The 20849-nt window shown below is 40.5% G+C and overlaps 1 protein-coding gene across 5 annotated transcripts in view; it reads left to right on the top strand.

Annotated features, from left to right (window-relative positions):
• The first annotated feature begins 3842 nt into the window (after positions 1 to 3842).
• rhobtb4 (Rho related BTB domain containing 4) overlaps positions 3843 to 20849 on the top strand; it is a 39236-nt gene continuing 22229 nt past the window's right edge. The window contains exons 1-2 of one of the 5 annotated variants that reach the window (XM_079349572.1): positions 3843 to 4004; positions 4681 to 4845. Coding sequence is in view for 1 of the 5 variants with exons in the window: in XM_079349573.1 (XP_079205699.1) it covers positions 19259 to 19287 (29 nt within the window). In the remaining 4 variants the exon portion in view is untranslated. The other 4 variants (XM_079349574.1, XM_079349576.1, XM_079349573.1 and 1 more) reach the window with 4 other exon arrangements.

Here is a 20849-nt window from a genome sequence, read left to right as displayed (position 1 = left end):
AACAAAACACAGAAAAGATAAATACAAATATATTGAAGTACTTCCTTTGGCTAATGATTCACCTGTACAGAAAATTTCAGACTCTCGCTAACAGAATTAGAAACACTTTATTAATCCCAGGGGGGATATCGGCTGTTACTGTTGCTCTTCACACAATACAGCAGTAGAAAATAACATAGAAAAAAGATAATAAAATAGTATTTTAACATTGTATACAAGTGCCAAGGCCAATACTTCACTTAAATACATCATACCTCTGTTTCATCAGAGGAATGAGAGCATTAGTGATAAAGTCTTTAACAGCTCAATAATATAAAGCCCTCTGGATAGTCCCTCAAACCTCTTGCTCGCCGCTGAATGTCATAAATCAAATAGACCAAAAGAGAGAAACATGAAAGATATTAGCAGCAAAAAGGTAGGAGATGTGGAGGAAGAAAAACATATGCAAATTGAGTAAATGAGATCGGATCAAGAGTTTGTCTGGGGAAAACAACAACCAACGAATGTCAGGGCAGAGGTAGCGGTGCTCGTCCCTGTTTCCATGGCAACTTGAGTGTGCCCTGTCGACATAGTGACGTGGTTCAGTAGTATTACACCTTGACTGTGGTGACACGAGGCACACATGCCAATACCCAGCTGAAAGGCTGAGCATACGTCTGCAACTATTCATAGCACCCCAAGTGACACTAGAGAGCGACACAGGGAGAAGACCTAAACCTGGTGTCCTACGATCCAGCACTGCATGAAGACCCTGCTCCATGGAGGTGGACAGGTGCAAGGAGAGAGTATCCTCTATTTGATTTCTGTACACACTGACTTAAAGACACCTATAGTCTCTCAGTCAACGCAAAAAAGACACAAATCCTAGATTTCTTGAACTCTCTAGTCATGCATATCATGTCATTCAAGTTGAAGGAAAACTAATCTCCACACACCGGATGGGGTCATGAGAGGTCAAGTGAAAGTTGATGACAATTCAGGTACAACAATGAGGGCAGATGCAGCTAAATAAGATAAAAACAATAAAAAAACATGATGATCTGCTAATAAAGTGACATAAGAACTTGATGAAGAAAACACACTCCATTCCAGTAAATGTGGCATGAAATGACTCAACCCAAGTACCATCTGGAGATACAGAGGTAAGGATATCACAGAGTTCATTTGCATGTTTTTTCTTCCAAATATACAATTCCTGTAAAGTCATAATGAGGACTTCTCTTTGAGTAATATGCTATATGGGACTCCAGTGAGCAACAGTTTTTGGTTTGGTAGAATCCTGGTGCGAGATTTAATTAAATTTTCTTTTCTCTTTCTCTGACTCACAGCCTTTACTTGTGAATTGCAACACCTGTTGGTTTGCCATCAACCTGGTAATCAGAGAAACGTCAATGTGTGTGTGTGTGTGTGTGTGTGTGTGTGTGTGTGTGTGTGTGTGTGTGTGTTTAGTTTTCAATTTGGTATTTGGTGTTCAATATCATAAATATGAAAATATCAGTACACGATTGTTCACAAATCAATTAGTGGGTTGAATTGAACACTTCGGCATGTGCTAATTTACCTTCACAGCACTCTGCCCTGTATGTCTTCCATTTGGCAGGAGGGCTGGAAATACCAAGTCAGTGCCTCCTTTGTGAACGATTGTTCAAGCTCAATTGGTACTTCTGTAACGCTGCTTTGTCAGAGAGATCAGGCAGAAGAATAACAGACACTCGGAGGCAAAGACAGGCCCATTGTGGCCGCTCGGTGCACAAAGTGAGATGACATTGTGGTCATTCGGTGGCTGGTGTCAAAGGGCCATTGTGGCTTCTGACATGCCACAGCGGACTTACAGAGTTGCTGAGTGAAATCGATCTGAGAGGGACAAAGATCACTGTTTTGTGTAGCTGTGCATCAGTGTGTGAGTTCTGTATTGTTTGTTTATGTGTGTGGTAAGCACTGTGTGCTGTTTGTTTGTTGAAATTTAGCCAACGCAGGCATTTCACATCGTTGGGATCAGCAGTTTGCCCCCTCAGGAGAGAGGGAGAGAGGTGAACATGTGGAAGCCCCCCATTATGCCCCTTTTGTGCCCATGTGGCTGCACCAATAGTGGTATAACAGAAGCTTCTGGAAATGTAAAAGTGCTGCATAAGACTCTTTGAGATAAAGGTTTAGTACACCTGTCTGCAACAAGAAGATGAAAGGGACTAATGAGCATAAAAAAGAGAATATGTGACCTTTTATCTGTATCAGCAAAACTTTTATGACATTATATGTGGAAAAGAAATAGAGCAAGATTTTATTTTAACATTTACAATAGCAGTTTATCCATAAAACATCCCAACGATACAACGTGTTTGCATCAGTGTGATGAAGCTGGCCAGTCTGTGCTGGTTGCCTAGGACTTGTATGTATGCTGAGACAGGAGCAAGTCCAGGCAGGTCTCTCTGTTCCCTCCACAGGACAATGGCTTCTTCAGATGCTTGGCTGAGCAGGAGTCTGAGAGACGCTGTGAGAGAGGAGGCCTCTCACATCCCCTGTGTTTTCTGACATTTACGCCTCTGCCAAGTTCAAAGTGCAAACACAGAATGACATTTTTTCTTAGAAATGCTTAGTGCTTTTCTGACAGCTTCAACAAATATGTGGGTCTAACAATTAAGAACAATAAAAAGTGCATTTATCATTGCTTGTTTGTAAGTATGTTTTATAAGTGATAATACTATCCACAAAAAACTAACAGTCTCAAGGCCTCTGTCCTCAGTTGACAAGGGAACATTATCCTCATAAAAAAGGGGCCCAACCTAGAGAATCTGTTTTGTAAGTGATTTTCGAATGATGTGTCATGATAGCAGGTTTAATAGTCGCAACCGAAATTGCAGTTATGATGGATTTAGAATAAAAACAGTCATCATATCATATTTGCTGATAATGTGGTCATTGAGAAATAACTCAATGTCTTGATGCAAGCAAAATCTCCTGTAGTGCTTAAGAATATAGGACAGCTTATCCAAGCTAGGTTTGTGTTGATGCCGTGTCAACAGATTTAAAATAGATTCTGTCAATTTACTTGGCATTTCCTTGGTGTCAGTGTCTGAAGAATCTTAGCAGTTAATTGGAAGTAGCTCAAAATTATTGTTCTCCTTTTGATATGAAATAATATTTACAGTATATATTAACATTTACAGGACTTAATAACACAGGTCATAGCAAAGGATTTACATGACAATAAACTTTGTGAACAATGGCTGGATGCAACTTCCACCCATGGGTGTTGTCACACTGTACAACACAATAGGCTTTTTCCAGACTTAAACATCCACCCAAATAATTTGAAAATGAATTCTGTGGGTTAAAACCCCTAATTTATTTGATATACTTTTGTTCAAATGCTTATGCGAGTGGTGTAATGTCATGCAATGTTACGGAAACAGGCATGTTCAGCAGGTGGACATGATGACTCAGCAGTAAAACCGACTAATCAGGAGGAGTGACTTTGAAGGTGGTCAGCCCTCCCAAGGTGCTCTTGAGCAGGGAGGATGGCCATTTTTTTTTGTAGCCGTGCACCTGAGATTTTATAATAGTTTGAGTAGGTTCCTTTTTGTTGCTGTTTTAAGCCAAGGCTGCCACTGGTACCTACATGCTTTGAAAAGTATAAAAAACAGGTATTTTCTATTCGTGTTGTCAGTAAACATGTCTTAAAATGACTCCCTGAGAAAATATTTCGCTCTTTATCCCTAAAGGAATATGGATATGTCACTGCACTGTCATGCCAGTAGGCTGGCACTGTCTCCACTTTATGAATGGATGGGTGTGGCTCTGCTGCCTATGTCGTCACTGCGCTCTCGGACAGACGCTAGCGTGCTGTGGGTGAAGGCTGGTCTACAGTGAGGAATATCTGGGCTCCGCCACCGCTTAGGAGAGACAACGAGACAGGGAGAGGGGAGGAGAGGAGAGAAAGAGAGAGAGGGACAAACAGCGGAGGCAGCCCACTCCCCAGCGAGGACTTAACTTCTGGCGACAATTTGGTGAGACAGAGGGGGGGCTGGATAGAAGCAAAGGGCAAAAAGACTTTTACTTTGAAATATCCCAATAGTATTTTTCAAGGGACTAGATTTATCAGATCAAATGAACATTTTTTAGAGATGATATAAAATGGCATCAGACAGATGTGATGGGGCGAGCTGATCAAAGTTCGGGGAATAATCCCGCTTCATGCTTCTGTGTCAGTCAATATCGAAGAAAAAAAAGTCTAATCCATCCATTTCGAGACGCATGGGTGTGTAAGAACAAACAACCAGAAAGACAAAAGAAAAGTGGAGGCAAAGGTCCCCCTATTCAATGTGCTACCTCCTTGTAGGTGTGACAGAAACAACAAAGGGATGTGGAAAAAACTCGCATCAGGACCACAGCCCAGACGGATTGCAGAACACAATAGCCGCAAACAACAGCATGTCTGCGGGTTTTGCAAAATGCAGCAATCTTCACGTAATTACATTCCTCCCGGCGTCTCTCCGCTACAACAGTCGGGAGTGTTTTTCCTCTGTCACTTCTGGCAGCACGTTTACGAGCCGACAATTTGATCGGGTTCACGTCCGAGCTGAAACGAAGTGTTCGTTTCAAAAAAATAAGTTGTGAATAAATGTTGCCATCGAGACCAGGGGAATGCTCTGAAGTGATAACGTGTGCGTTTGTGCCTTGCAGTTCAATGGGGAGAAGCAGGAGAAGAGCGCTGATGCCCAGAATAAACTGAAGAGCGAGCGAGCGAGTGAGAGAGAGAGAGAGAAAGAGAGAGAGAGGTGTGAACTGAAAGTGGACGTCGAGCCCGAAAGAGATCTGAGCTGATTCCAGAGGTGAAAGTCTTTGAAGGTAGGAGGATTTTTTACACATAGTGTACTCTGTTTTTCTAATGATGTAAACTGTATAGCCTACTCGCAACAGCACACGCTATACAAAGCAGACTGGATAGACAGGCGAGGGGTTGCATAACGGTTCACTTAGTTTCTGTTGTGCTCAGTTTTTGACTTGCAGACTAGACTTACGTCCAATTTGAACCGTCTGGTTTCCAAGTTATGTCTACAGTAACCAAAGGGACGCTTTTTCGGGGATGTAAACTGAGACCTAATTCTTCTGCAACCGTCACTTGTCTACATCGATGTCTGAAAACCTTAGGGATTTATAAAACTGCGTCAATGTCGTCTTAAATTAATTGACTATCGTACATTTTTCGACCTGTGTAAAAAAAGTGAGGTTCATAAAACTGAACAGGGGCGTGTCACTTTTCACCCCCGAGAAATAGCCGACTGTTATTCTGCCTTTTCAACATACTTTAAAAAAAAAATTCTCTTCATGTTTTTTTAAAAATACGGTTTAAGGGCTGTTGAACAATACTACATGACTTGTAGCCAGTGCAAAATAGAAAAAAGGATGAAAATGTCTATTAAAAAAAACGTGTTCGTGACAATAGTTTCTAGTATGAGTAAATATAATAGGCTACAGTAGGCACTTAATATGATAGTTTATATTAGTATAAAAGAATAATGTAACATTTCTTACATTACAACAAACTTAACATGAAGCTTTTCTTCAAATATTCAACTATGGGACGTTTTTTAAAGCAGCAAATGTCTTGTCAATGCCCAGAAAATACTTAAATCGGGTTCTATTTGGTGATACAATAATCAATCATTGAGTCAGTGTGTGCTTTTCAATAGTCAAGTTTACTTGGCCTAGTTAATATCTCCACCACCTGCAGCCTGGATGAGAGTCCAGCTTGAGATCATAGCTGAAGAGTTGAGTCACTGTATGACTGCAGAGCCAAACAGTGGCTACTGTAGTTACACACTGAAGCACACAAAGGCTGAATTACAGAAGGACACCTGAAAACGCCAACCAGACATCAGCTACAAAACAGTGACATCCACAGTCAAATATTTTCCGGCTTTTTGATCCTGTCTCCTCATTTCTTTCCCTTTGCCGTTAGCCCGGGGAACAGATGGTGTGTGTTGGGGGAGGGTCTGATTGAGCTGACATCAGTTCCTCTGCTTGATCCCACTCCTCTGTTTTTTTTATCAACTGTGGAATTTGAACCATTCTTTCTTTGGGGTGAGGCTCGTCGCCCTGTCTGAGTAGTTTGACTCGAGAGAACACTGACTGTGTGTGTGTGTGTGTGTGTGTGTGTGTGTGTGTGTGTGTGTGTGGGTAACTGGGGCTTTCCAGTAGGATTGCACACCAAACATTCCTGGCTGCTGGAAGGCTGACTAGTGGGCCAAGTCCCCACAGCTGGGAGTCATATAAGAAGCTGTGTCTTTGTGTGGGTCAAGCAGCACTGCACACACTCACATTTGGTCACATGCACACACACGCTGACAGACAGAAACTAACACATAATAGAGTTTGCATGGAGACCACACCCCCTTCAACTGGATCCAAACGTATTGTTTGTATGTGCATGCATGCAAGGATGTTCTAATTATGTGCTACAGTGATCCTCGGAGAAAATGCTTGCACACACACATGCACGGTAACAAAGGCATTCACACAGAGTAAAAAACAACATAAAAGAGAGACTCAGTCATTTTACTACGGTGTTGTCTCCACTTACAAACACCACATGATGTATGTCCTCTTAAGTATAGGTCTTGGATGGAAAGAAAGCATGGTTGGGGGGAGTGTGTGTGTGTGAGAGAGAGAGAGAGAGAGAGAGAGAGAGAGAGAGAGAGAGATACAAAAAGAAAGAAGTGGGTGATTGTGCTTGTAATGGCCACTGTACAGTTTGTTTCTCTCTCATTGGCTGACTCTTCGGTTGTTTTTTTAAAACAGGGTGCCAGTAGGCAAAGAGAGTGTGTGAAGAACGATACGGTCAGGGGAAAGTTTAAAAGAAGAGAAAGGTAAAGAAGAAAAGAAGAGATGAATATGATGTTGTTTGAAAATGAAAAAAATCTATGGAGAGTGGAAGGAATTGGAGGAAGGAGTGCAGAAAGAGGGACACAGAAGGGTAGCTGGCTGTGAGTAAATTACAATAGAGCAGGCTGATGGAAAGGGAGAGCCGAAGAGAGAGAGAGCGGATGTCAGGCGCTTTTGACAGTAAACATGATAAATCAGAAAGGAAAAAAAAAACACACTGCTTGAACCCTCTTTCACTTCACATTTTTCCCCTGCTTCCTTTTTAAAGTTTTAACAGAAACAAATGGACAAGATTTAGAAAGGAAGAAGCTTTCATAGAATTAGTTAACCAGACAATCTATTAAGGCATGAAAAAGTTTTAACTTCCCTGAGCAAAACCCGAAACTAAAACCACATGTAAAACTCCCTTAAACATCTGTTTTAACTTCCGCTCATGTGGTTATCCACTGTACTTTGACATTAGTACACACGATTTCTCTTTTACTGTATTTGACTCTGACAATGAGTTGAAGTAGCTTTATGAGCCTCTTCAGTTGGTTGGCATAAAAATAAACAAACAAATATCATTTATTAGTCGTGATCACCGAGTACTAAAAAGATTCCAATTTGAATCTAAACATTTGCAGCTGCAGCATTTTTTTTTAATACCACTAATGTTATGCATGTCTAAACCACATGATTTCATGTGGTAAAACACACCTTTTCGAGGCCAGACAGCCTGTATGTGTGAACGAATGAGCAGTGTGTGTCAGTGCGTATGTGCTGACAGACTTGGATAAGAAGGTGTTGTGTCTCCAGCGAAGACAGCACAGGCCAAAGCAGGGCAGGAGGACGAGAGGAGATAAAAGAGTCAGTTCATTTCAGGGAGGATGCTTTTGTCCTGTTGTGGCTGCTCAGACAACTCAGAGCTGGTCTGAGGCCAGGGTCTGACAGGCCTCTGGGTCCAGTGATACAGGATGGCTTCACTGATAGGGAAGTTTGCTACACAATCTGGCCGTCTACAGTATGTGGGAAAAGAGTTTTTGGTCAAAGGTTTTAGGGCTTCTTTCATTTTTTCATAATACTTTATGAATTCCACCACAAAACTGAACTTTCTAGCTTTTTGTGTGACACTCAGAGCTACTTATGTCCCTCGGGTTAAGTGGGACTTTCATTGACACATTTACCAGTGAGACATTCTGCGTAGTCACATATTCTAAATTGAACAACTTCAGAATGATCGATCAATACAGAAACGAGTCAGGGTCGGGTCAAGCATTCCAGCTGAACTGAAGCAAGTTAGTTCTTATGAAGGAAGCCTGGTGTGCAGATAATAACAAAAACAAAGGACCCTCCAGGGGTCTGAGGTCAAAATTTAAACACACTTCACATGAAGGAAAATTACTAAATTTTGCTATTTGTTCCTTATACCACACATACCACACAATTTTGACATTATTCGCACACCAGACTTTCTTTATAAGAACTACCTTTTCAGTTTCATCTGAATATTTCTGTCTTTAGCTCTGTCTAATTTTAACAAATCTTTCATTTGGGGACCATATTTGTGTGGGCCTGCATGCTTGTGCGTCTTCATGTGTGTTCAGAAAGAGACAGCATATTTATGCCACAGACACCAAAAGGCACAGCTTGGTTGCTTGGCTGAAGCTCCTCTCTATTTATGTTCCTGTTTTTGTGTGTGTTTCTGTGTGTCATGGTGGTATGGATGTATCACTGCAACAAATATATCTTCCTGTGTATCTACGTGTGATTATGCACGCATATTTCTGTATGTGTACAACCGTGTATGCAATTTGATGCCTGGGTGTCTTTTTCTTTAGCATCAGTTCCTCTCATTTATGGCAGAAAGCCGATCCCCTTGGGTGAATTGGCTCCAAAGTCATGACTGAGGGTATGCCAACAAGGTATTTGAGTGTGCGTCTGCCGCAATCACAGATTGCATTTCATGCGTTAGTTCTCTGAGGGTTTTTATAAAGATAGATCTGTGTGACTCTTTCTCTGTGGTTTGACTACATGGTTTTATGGGTGTGGCTTTTCTTATATCCGCTACAAGACTTAAAAGGCTGACCTACAGACTTATTCCTTTCCGTGTATGTTTGGGAGCAAACAGCCCCATTTGTCACAGTCTCTAACACACATTCTCTCGTCTCTAGGGCCTGTCTTCTTTATTTTAGTTTGTTTTCATATCTTTCTTGTGTGTCTATCCACCTGCTTTCTGAAATAAATCCTATCCAATGAAACACAATAATCAGCAGCTGTGGCTTAATTAAGGATAAAGATTTAAAAAAAACCAAAAAACATTAAACAAATTAGCATTTTCAGCAACAGGTATTGGGTTTGCAGGTTGAGATACTGTATGCTTAACATCATGAAGGCATGTCATTATAGCACTGATTTATGTTTTAATGGGACACTTATTTAAATCCCATCATACTTTGCTGTGGATTGCAAGTCTCCGACCCTAACAGCATCACAGAGACGCCTCCAAAAATCTTCAATCACACCCAGCATCATTACTGTAATACGCAAACTTTAGACACAGTGACTCACAGAGAGAAGCTATTATGGACTCGCTGCACCCCTTCAAATAGATGTAAACACATTGCCACATAAGCATGTACGCTGCCTGTCTGTGTGTCCCTGTCTCCTCCCCAGTTAAAGCTGTAGGCTTTAAACTAATCTGTAGTGAGAGAAACACCCAAGGGTGCCATTCCTGCTAATCAGGGTCAGACCAGTTTCATTGGTGGCCAAAGCACTCAAGAAACCACAGGATTTTAACTTGTAATTGTGTTAGTCCTTTTAGCTTGTGTGATTGTACACACCCACAGGTTGAGGTCTATTTTTACATTCATGCATTGTTGTTTACATCACACTAACTGCCTGCATGCCATTTGATTGAGCTTTTTGCAGTTTCAGGAGGCTGATGCAACCAGACTGACACCTCACACTGTGAATCTTCCTCACACACTCACACACACACACACACACACACGTATGCACACGCACACACATACCAGAGTGGATGAATCAGATTTGATAACTGATGGTAGCCAGTTTGCAGATGAAAGATCTGTCATCATCTCAGTCAGGGTTTGTTTGACTCCAGTCTCTGTGGTTTGCTGCCTCATCAAAATCTAAAATTGACTTACTATAAATCATGAGGTCTGGTTAAGATGTTTCAACTTGGATCTGATTTTAGTAAACGCACAATAAAGAGAATCAAAGGACTTTTTCAAAAGCTCCATTTATTGGGCTTTTATTGGGCCATTATTTCAACAATGATTACACCTACTATATATGCCATTTGAGGATGTGAGAGTGCCCCCCCAAAAACAACTACAACATAACAGGGTATAGCCAACATATATTTATAAAATATCCAAGGAAAAGAAGTTATGAAAAGATACCAAAATAAAACAAACAAATCTGAGCGAATCCATCAAAATAATATTTAAGTATATATGTAATCTATTTGTTTACAGGACAGCTCGGTCAGATGATACAGTCCAGGACATTCAGAATGTCATACATGTCATCTTTTACTGGAAATATAATATCCTCTATCAATAAAACAATGATAATAAAATTAACTTAAAATGGAACTCAAATATCATGCTCATATGTATTGTGTCTGTCTTTTCTTTATAAGGATTGGGAATGATGGGGATGATTCAGAGTAGACGTGGTTTATATATAATGGAACCCTTATTTTATAAATACAATCAATACAATATATGGGCAACTCACTTTGTAAGACTTAACAAGCCACATCTTCAATTTTCATCTACCTCATAAAAGGCCATTATGTAAATCAACTGAAGTCATCTGAGGACAGATGATTTCTAAATTGTCCCAGGGTCAGGCTTTGTAATAATTTCTGTCTTTGTTTATCTCTCTGTGCCTCTCGTAGAAATGTATCAATCTCATTCCAATATGAATATTTAATCAATTTCATCAATATATAATTCCTTTTTTTAAATCATGTGCTACTTTATACTGTTGCATATCTCTACAGAGGTTGTGCTATGCTGACATATTGACTTCTTGAGAGATGTTATACTCCATTATGGCTGTAAGAGTTCACTGTTAAATTGCCTTTTATCCCCCCCCCCATGCCAAGATCGATCACTCAGCAGGAACACGTTGTACTGTTACAAGCATTACAGAATTGTACATGTCATTTTGTCATGTATATCAGTTTGGTGTCTGTGTTTTATCTGGAAATTTCTCTGGACTGGATGGGCTCTGTTCACGTGATAGCTGGGATCAACAGTAATGCACCTGAAAGAACTTCCACCCTGTTGCCCTTTGCCCTCATTTAAATGATTAAAGCCGTTGTTTCTGTGTTGCGGCATGGTTGCAGCTCGGCCAGTGAATGACATGTGGTCATGGTGAGAATTGTACGCCTGTTGTATTATCAGGCAGTGCGGAAATAACCGGACACCAGTATAGATTTTTCCATTTCACTATTTCAGGATGCCTACAGTACATAGCGTATCAGCACTGTGTGTGCATGTGTTTGCATGCATGTTTAGTCTTGTTTGTCATACCTGCAAGTGGAGATACATGTTGACCTCTGTTTCAAGCAACATAAGAGGTAACACATGCTGCTTCTGCTGCTGCTCAGTCATGTTTACAAGTTTATATTTGGCAATTTGTGTATTTTCAGGCTGGCTAAAGGATCATTTTGCTCCTCTACTTGTTGAGAAAATAGTTTGACCTCTCAGGGTAATAAAACCCACTGCAAACCTTATTGGATAAGATCAAAAATTACATTGCTTTTAAGGTACATTCCTTGCCCCATTTGCTCCATCTGTGAGCAAACCCAACAGGTTTGTTTTTGTTTGTCCAAGTGCGGCACAATATGAGGAACTCTAACAAACAGAGCAGCACAAATAGATAAACAACATGCCGGCTATTTGAAGTAAACACAACAAAGGACCTTCCTGTTATGCTTCAGCTCTCTGTACTGTGGTATATTTGTCTGTCTGTCTCAGCCTGTCTTTTTTTTTTTTGCTTTTTACAATCATGTTTTCCCCTCCCCTCTGTTTTCTCCTATCTTTTTCTATATTTGTGAACATTTTGTATGTTAATTTGAGGCAGACTGGTACTAATCAGTTTGATACCAATTTCACTTGTAAAATTATTGCCTTAGAACCAAGAATGAAAGTCACATACTGGATTTTCTATTTTATACCTGTAAAATAACTGCTAATATTGTTGAATAGTACCTTTAATACGTTCTAACTACTTGTGTATGTCATAATAATGAAATAATAATAATGCATTTTATTTGTAGAGCTCTTTACAATCGAGAATCTCCAAGTGCTACAGAGTTAAAAGAATAAGAGTAGTTAAAATATATAGAACATCCAAAAGCGACATTAGGAGAAGGCTTTTGGGGGGCAGTTTGGCGTAACCTGTTAAAAGAGGTTTTGTGCAGGTCCTAGATTTAAGGGGTTAATAAAGAGAGGGTTCACAAGTAGAAAAGGTTCATTACCCCTGGTGTACAGCACTCTGGAGGGTGTTGGGTTGATGTACTGACTGTGTGCAGTGTGTTTCTCTGCAGGGCTGCAGCTCTGCTTCTCTGTGCCAGATTGAAGTCCAGTGGTGTTTGTGTTGGCTTCATTCTCTGTTTGATCAGGCTGTTTCTGGAATACTGACTGACCTGTTCTGCCAAATGCATCCCTCTCTACACAACTTTAGTATCTTTCCTGTGCCTGTTCCCTGCTCGGGGTTACCATGGAATTGGTCAGAACTTTGCACAATTTATACAGCAATTTTGCTGTCCCTGTATGCAAATGGTGTCTCATATACATCTAACTTGTAATGATCACTCATCTTTTTCTATACTAAACACGAGCGGATTTTGTGCTCTGTTTGTTCTTCTTTACCTGTTTTTTTGCCTGAATTTAGCCCCAATCCAAAGTTTACTCTGATTCATCCTCAGCAAGGTGTGAGAAATATTCAGTTTCAGAACCTTTTGAATGTAGTCTGTTAGAAGCTCCTCCCTGACCAACTGCTGATGGATTTACTAAAGGACATATTAACATGTTAGTAGGGACGATTTATCTGGTGGATTAAATCAATTTCAAACTGACAATGAACCCTGTGTGTATCTGGGGAGTAAGTGTTATAAATCCAATCAGACGTGGCGTATAGAGAACATGTTCAGAGGATTACACTTGTTAAACTTGTCAAAGCCACAGTCGAGCAGAGTTGTTTGACATGGTTATGACCTCAGTGAGTCAGAATCCCACAATCATTTACCATTTCAGTCTGTTCTCTATTCTCCAGAGTCAGTTGAGGTGTCAAACTCAAAAGAATGATGGAAGTCCCATTTTTTTGTCGAGTTCGTCTGCATTCTGGACAAGGCAATCTTCTTTAAGCTTTTTTTCCCTGTGATATGTAGACCAACATATATATGGAAAGAATGGTTGATATATATGTAACAAAATGCTTACCGTGGGGAACTTGTAACAATCTGACTGATGACGATTCATTTTGAATGCAGGCAGAAAACATCCATATTTTTAAAAAAATAGGAATCATACACCAAGCCTGTCTTCAGCCATTTTTGCATTCTCCTTCTTTATAAGCTGTGCTGTTGATGTTGGCTCCCTTGCTAACTTAAATCCTGTACTTTCAACCTCATTTACACACCTTACATAGCATAGCCTCCAAGCAGGCCATGATGAGGCCATGAAGACTGTCAGAGCAGCTCATAACTGGTTCAGCATGCACTTTCTTTGCAAGGTAATTAAAGTGATCTTTTAATTTGCTAAAGCATTTGACACCTATCGTGTACATTATCCCTCCTGCGAGTCACTCAGACACTGTGAGTCATGTTGAAACTCTGGCGATCCCCATGTGAATAGTTGAACGCAAATGCAATCCTTTTTCTTCATTCTATATTTGCCGCTTGTTCCTGAGAAAATATGCATATACTACATTCTCAACTATCCTCAAACAGGACAAAAAAAGTACTTTGATTAATATGTGGTAATATTGTAGTTATGTGAACTATCCCTTTAAGAATGTAACTGAAGACAACTTTAATAAGATTATCCCCTGCCACTTGACAGCCACAGTTTAAAAGGGACCTCTGCTGACCTGTGTTTCTCTATCCAGCAGAGAGAATGCATGTGTTATTTTTTGTCACTGATCGAGTGATATAGGATGATGTTGTTGATGTGGGTATGCATGTCTTCAAGTGTCGATACTTGAATGTGGACATAACAAGACGTGCCTGTGCAGCTTAGGTCCCCTCATGTAAGAATGCAAACCACATATTATGACTTTTGACAACCTCTGCTCCCCTCACTTTGTACTTTACACAGAAGATTTGTGCCACTCAGGAATTTAGAGCATCTACTCAACCTTTCAAAACCCCTCGTCTATCTTTTACAACCCCACTATCTCTTCTGTCTTCGGCTGTAAGGATGGAAAGGTCTTAGAAATTACATGCAAGGACAAAAAACAATAAATAATCCAATAATTTAGACTTAGACTTTCTTTATTGTCATTCAAATTATACCTTACAGTGCAGATCAGAACAACATTGTGTTGCAGTTAGCTCGTGGTAGTGGAGGATAAAAAACCACAGGAAGTATTCACATAAAAATAAGGTGCAAACATAAATAGTTATAAAAAAGAAAGCTACGCATAAAATGACTGACGATAGAAGATTTAAAATATATTGCACAGTCCAGTGAGGTAGACCTGTGTGGGGGTTTGAGGGGGAATGGCATTTCTAACTCTGAAATTCTTAACTATGACTGGTGCTATAGGCTTGCCAAGGAAACTGTGGTCACAAAAAACTGGGCTAACGGAATATGGATATGAGTTAAAGATGGCATGATGTGTTTTAGTGACCGTGAGAAATATGCAGCTCTGTGTTCTCGTTTTTTATCCAGTCGCCACTTTAAAAAAGCCAGGCACCAGAAAGTTGGCATTAATATCATAATCAGTGGTCTGTGTATTCTCAGGAAGACAGCAGCCAATAAAACACAAAGTAGCCCACCATATCAAGCCTAGTCCACTATTCACCCTCAGCCACTCTCCTCCAGCCTTCCCTGTCTGTTCAACCTCCACCGACTTCGCCACAGGACCTCAGGCCACTTTACATTCCCCACATATTCCAACATCGCTCTCCATCAACAGCAGCACAGACTTGACCTCATCATACATCAATGTTGTGGTCCATAAACACAAGAAAAGACTCTCAAACTGTGCCTTTTTCTGAGACTATGAGGAATTATCACCAGATGACATTATTATCAACAAAAGGTGTTTTATTTATACTATTCTGTTGTTGGAGACAATGGATACATATTAGTAACTCATAAATCTGATCATATCTCATTGTGTTTCAGGACTGCCCTACAAGTCAGCAACGTGTTGATATGTCTTCATCAGATTTTAATGAGGCAACAATAGCTGGTCACACACATGCAGTTTTCTGACCGAGCAGAAATAAGACAAACTCCTGATAACCAAGCTAGTAAACAATACCACTCGCTGTCTCTCTCCCTCTCCCTCAGTCTGTTCCTTTCTGCACTCTTTCTAGGGCCTTATCTCTTGTTGAATGTTATTTACTTTAAACTCTGATAACATTCACTTCGCCCAACGCCAAATAGGCCGGCTGTTACAAAACACACTTCGGTTTATGCCAGAGTGCAACATTTCATCTCATTCACTTATCCATGTCAAAGCGTGTGCATGCATGTGTCAGAATGAGATAGAGAGAGAGAGAGAGGGAGAGCGAGAGATAGGTTGTATCTCAGGGTATGGCCAACATATATTTATGTAATGAAAAAGACTTAACATGATGTGTTAACATGATGTATGTTTTTTTGTTGTTGTGTGTGCATTCATAAGTTTGTTACGTTAGGAATACAAGCTTCCCACAAACTATTCACCTTTGCTTCAATTGCTTCCATCACATCCTTGACCTTTGACCTTTTAATTTTATTTCCCAGAGAAACAAATTCAAATTCCTGCCCTGTCACATTTTTTGTTGTCCCAAAACAAAAAACATGTGCCAAAATTCTCTTGAACTACGAACAAGCTCATGAACTCTTCCTGTACCACATACAGACATGTAGTATGTAATGACTGTTCATGTGAGATTCTGTCTATGAGTGTGTGTGTATGGGCTGGGGGTAGAATTTAATCTTTGATACTGTTATCAGTCCCATGGTGCTGGAGGACTGTTTGGAAGACCCACTGCAGCTCTGACCTACTTGTGTCAATGCACTGGGCTGAGTGTGTGTTGCATATGTGTGTGTTTATAAGCACTCCGGACGGTGTGTTTGAGGCAATCTCTCTGTGGATGCAGGGAGTGTGAGAAGCTGGGTGTTTTGACAGCTTTAGAACAGTTCCAGTACAATATGGGACAGGGGGTGTGCTGGCCTGCTGGACACTCGAGGTGAGCATGGGGTAAACTGAGGAGTGGACGGGAGGGGACGAGATGAAGGGAAGACTTTCACTGCAAAACGCTCTATGGCCATTAAATTGATACATGATACCCCTTTTTTTTTTTTTTTTTTTACAAATTTGAAAAGAATATAATAAAAACATGAAGGGCAAACAGAGACAGCACATGCAATTAGACATGGTGCAAACAATGTGACTATTATTCATCGTTTAGTGTATTTGGTGTTTTAGAAGCCTATTTCTTGCTTATTTATTGTATATAGAAGTAAGAAGTCAGATCATAAACCTGTAACACAGAAAAGGCAATCCTCATTCTTTCATAACTAACAAACCCTGTACCTTATTATAACTTCTGAGTCAATACTTAATGTTAGAGTCATATTGGACATAATTTGAACAATATGTTTTGTAAAAAAGTCCTTCTGGAAAACTTGAAGAAGTTTAGAGGGCACTGAATACCACTGCAGACCTTACAGAGTATTTGTCCAAGCAGCAGGACACTCCTTACTCATGCCAAAGAATGATCTCAGCTCATTCTCCCAACTTGAATCTTACCATAGTGTCAAAGCGATAGGAGTAGACTTCCCACACAGTTAATAAAAGAGAGATAAAGCTCGTAAACAAAGCTGCGCAGTGCTTAATCGAACTACTGTATAGCTGAAAAGGCCAGAAATGCACCTCAAACTGTGCTGCTTGAGAGTTCTCTCACAAGTACACAACCTCCTACAAAGGGACTGCCTCTCCACATTTTAAAGCCCCTCTCAGTGCCATTGCTGTTGAGGCCATGCTTTCTTCAGCCGATCTTTCATGCTGGTCCTTTCTGGCCATGCCAGCCAGCTCAGGGGGCAGTGTTTTCTCAGGGCTTCAAGACCACTCCGGACAAAAGATATAAAGGAGACATCTCCAATAGCTGCACAGGGAGAGTCTGTTCACTTTATTTTTATGTTGAAGCAAGAAGGTAAAAACATTAATATAAACTAATGAGCTCATATGCCGGAATGGTCCAAGAAACACAAGGGTCAAGTACTTTTCAGTCTTTTTGATAGCATGATCCTGCTTTATTAAACTTTCGGCATGTAGTCTGGCAATTACTGCTGTTCTGCACAAGGGTCTGTCACAGATGGAATCTGTTGGTGCAGTGGCATTCAGTGAAAGCACTTGCATAATCTAGCAGACAGTTTAGATCTGTTTTTTGTTTTGTTTCAGAGAGCACAATACCATATTCATCCAGTAGAGGGCTGTCTTTAGTCTTCCACTGACCTTACAAAAAGTTGGTTGTTCAGACAATCCATCCCTCCATGGTCAAACAATGCAAAATGTTTACATTTAAATTCTTACACAAACTCAAAACTAAAAAAAATAATCAATTTAATTTATCTTTTTAATTGTAAGCTTGGTTACAGTAAAAACGATGGTCTCAAAGTGTCCTGTCTGAAAACATGTACAGGCAAGGTCTTCAATTGGATTACACCCAATTTACAAAGTCATTTAGGTTTAAACCATAAGTAGTTCTCCTGGCTGAATAGGCAGGTAGGCTATTTTTGCCTTTTGGCGGTATTGTTTTGCTTGGTGCAGATTAACATTCCACAAATTAATCCCAAAAGAATGAATTATTGGAAAAACATGAGGGCGAAAGGTTGATTTTCCTCCTACTGCATTCCATGATCAGTCTGATTTCCTTAGCTCCTGTATTGCCTTTAGTATTAATACACAAGTGTTGCTATGTGGAAGCTAGTTGCTATGTCTCAACACCCAGAATAACCACAGAAGAAGAAGAAGAAAAACCCCCAGCCCATCCATTAAGAAACACTGTTGCATCTTTTTTTGGATTTTATCTTTGACATAGATCAGGCCTACAGGAAACCTCTATTATTATTTTATTTTGAATTTAAAAATTACATCAGTTTTATGAAATGATTGCTATGCTTTAAAAAAAGTGCACAATCTATTTTCTCTGGGTACAATTATGACGGACTTGTACAACCAGCACAGTGGTGGTGGACGTGTCTGCTCCACCAACTAAAGGCAGCGTGCTTTGCGGCATGTTTCGAGTTAACAAGCTGGGCAGAGAAGCGTTTCAGGGCGGGGATACTGGGAGCTCTGCATGACACGATTGGCTCCTGTGCTCTTGTCTCTGATGTCACATTAAAGTGCTCCTAAAGAGTTCCGATATTCCATGCTCAAATATGAATACACTTTTCTTTTTAATTGACAGCTAAGTAACATGCATTTTAGGGGTTAAAAAAAGACTTCATTTGAGAAGGTATAAAACGCATCTAAAATATCGGCTATAGATGCAAAAAATTTTGCAAATTTAACGGATGAAATTAGATTTTCCAGATAATACATAGTCTACAGGTTAAATTGAGACGTCTTTTATAATACTTTTGTCCTCTCTGATTAATTTCTTATCCCAAAATGTATCACGTCTTTGCAGCTGGGTTGTTTTTTGGTGGACAGAGCGCTCTACTCTTGCTTAACCTACTTAAAATCTACCGTTCAGCTTCGTATGTGTTTCTGATGACACTTGAACGCAACACAGTTTGTGTTGGGCGCCTTGTGTCGTGACGCGCAGTCGTGGAGGCGTGCCTCTGATGAAATCAGCTGGGGAAACAACAACACAAAAGGGGGTGGCTCAGACGAGCGGAATCTTCATGCCAGTTATGTTTAGATTTCATGCTAAACGTCTCTTAAAACCATAACGACGTGAGAGCAGGTGTGCAGCAGCGAATCGGTACTTCTCGAGGACTGTTAAACATCTGGATTAAGCGGGCGTTGTGGGGAAGTGAGAAGTAGGATGTGACAGGGCAGAGGTCCTGTGCGACGTCCGCGGTTTGAAGTGTTCTTTAACAAACCACCGGGCCACAGAGAACAACGAATTGTTCCTCGCGCGCCTTTGTCCGGTTGGAGAGACCGGCTGGACCACCAGCATAGTGGCATGTGGGTCAATACCGGAACCGTTGGAAGGTAGGGACCCCTCCTGCAGCAATACTGGGTCACATGCTCTCAATGCACAAAGCAGTCCACACACTGCTTGTGAAATCCTCCACTCCAAAGATTATGAACCCACCAGCTGTAATCATACTGTGTGACCATACTGCAGGTACTAATGGCTTTTACTCTACTTATCTCTACAACGTCCATGTAATGCCATCAAAGGCTCTTATGTTCAAATTGTTTCTCATCATTTTCAGAGGATGTTACAATGGAAGATTATATTGTGTTTAATCCCACACGTGCTGCATTGACCGCTGTTATAAGAGCATTTGGGTTTAATGTTGGTTGTAGTGTAGCTGCCGATGGGCTTGGCACATTACGCAAGACTTGTCAGCGCATCATTTGGGATGTGGGTTGATATCCACCTGCCTTTAAAAACGATTTGAGAAGTAGCCTGCACCCTACCAACGCACTGAATAGGACGTGTATTTTGCATTTCGTCTCTTGACCAGACAAAAGGTTGCCTGTTGTGTGGAATCTGTTCCCCCCAAAAATATGAATGAGCCAGGTGGTTATGAATGGCCGCGGGAAGATGGAGAGCGCACGAGGTGCCTTTCATTGATGAGTGGATTGAATTGATGCTACACCACAGCATTACGTGGAAACGCATGCGGATTAAACTGTGACAGTGAAAAACACGATGCAGAAGTTCAATTTGAAAACGTTGACGCCCTCGCGCACGCACGCAAACACTCAGAAACACACATACATTCACATACACACGAAGAGACACGAACTGTAATGCTGATCCTCAGGCTGTGACGTCATTAGAGAGATTTTGTTACGCAGGCAGGTAGCAGAGGGGCTGGAGAAGAAGCCTCTTGGCTCTACCTAAAATTGAATAAAAGAAGAAGAGTCTACCTCATACGTTTTATCTGAACATATTTCTTTTCAAGTCAACTGTAAATTATATCTTGAGGATGTAGTTGTGCACATTTCTTTTTCCTTTTGAGCAGTCTTTCTGCCAATTACTGTTTTTCTTAAGGAGATGCTTTTACATAATCTACCTGTGAGTGTGGTTCATCGTGCTGTGGTTACACCAACTGTTCTTATTTCACTTTTATTTATTTTAGCATTATAAAATGCTCCTTGACAGCCTAGATATTCTTTGTTAATGTTTTTAGATCCTCCATCACCGCTCCTGCTGTGAATAAATAAGCAGTGCTGTTATTATATATATAGTTAGATGGATATGACACAAATCAACTTACTTTCCTGGTTTGGCACTGTGCCCACTCTTTGGCTGTGTCAGAAACTTTAGACATGCCTGCAGTGTAAAAGTGACGGACCCACATGGAAGAGGCATTATTCATTTCGGCTAACAGGGATGTTCTGACCACTTTATTGGAAGTGTAATAGAACCCGCTGTATGTACTATGCATTGTTTGTGTCATTTTGGTCAGTATAGCACTTTGATAAGTTGTACACCAACTGTCTCAAGCACTGATGGTGGTTTGTTCGAGCCACCAAAGTTTTATGACTATGATGCAAGCTATATGAATGCTGTGTCCGGGTTTTAAAATGTATTTCAC

The sequence above is a fragment of the Symphodus melops genome, assembly GCF_947650265.1.
Source record: "Symphodus melops genome assembly, chromosome: 1".
Classification (NCBI taxonomy): Eukaryota; Metazoa; Chordata; class Actinopteri; order Labriformes; family Labridae; genus Symphodus; species Symphodus melops.
This window is presented reverse-complemented; position numbering and strand designations above follow the sequence as displayed.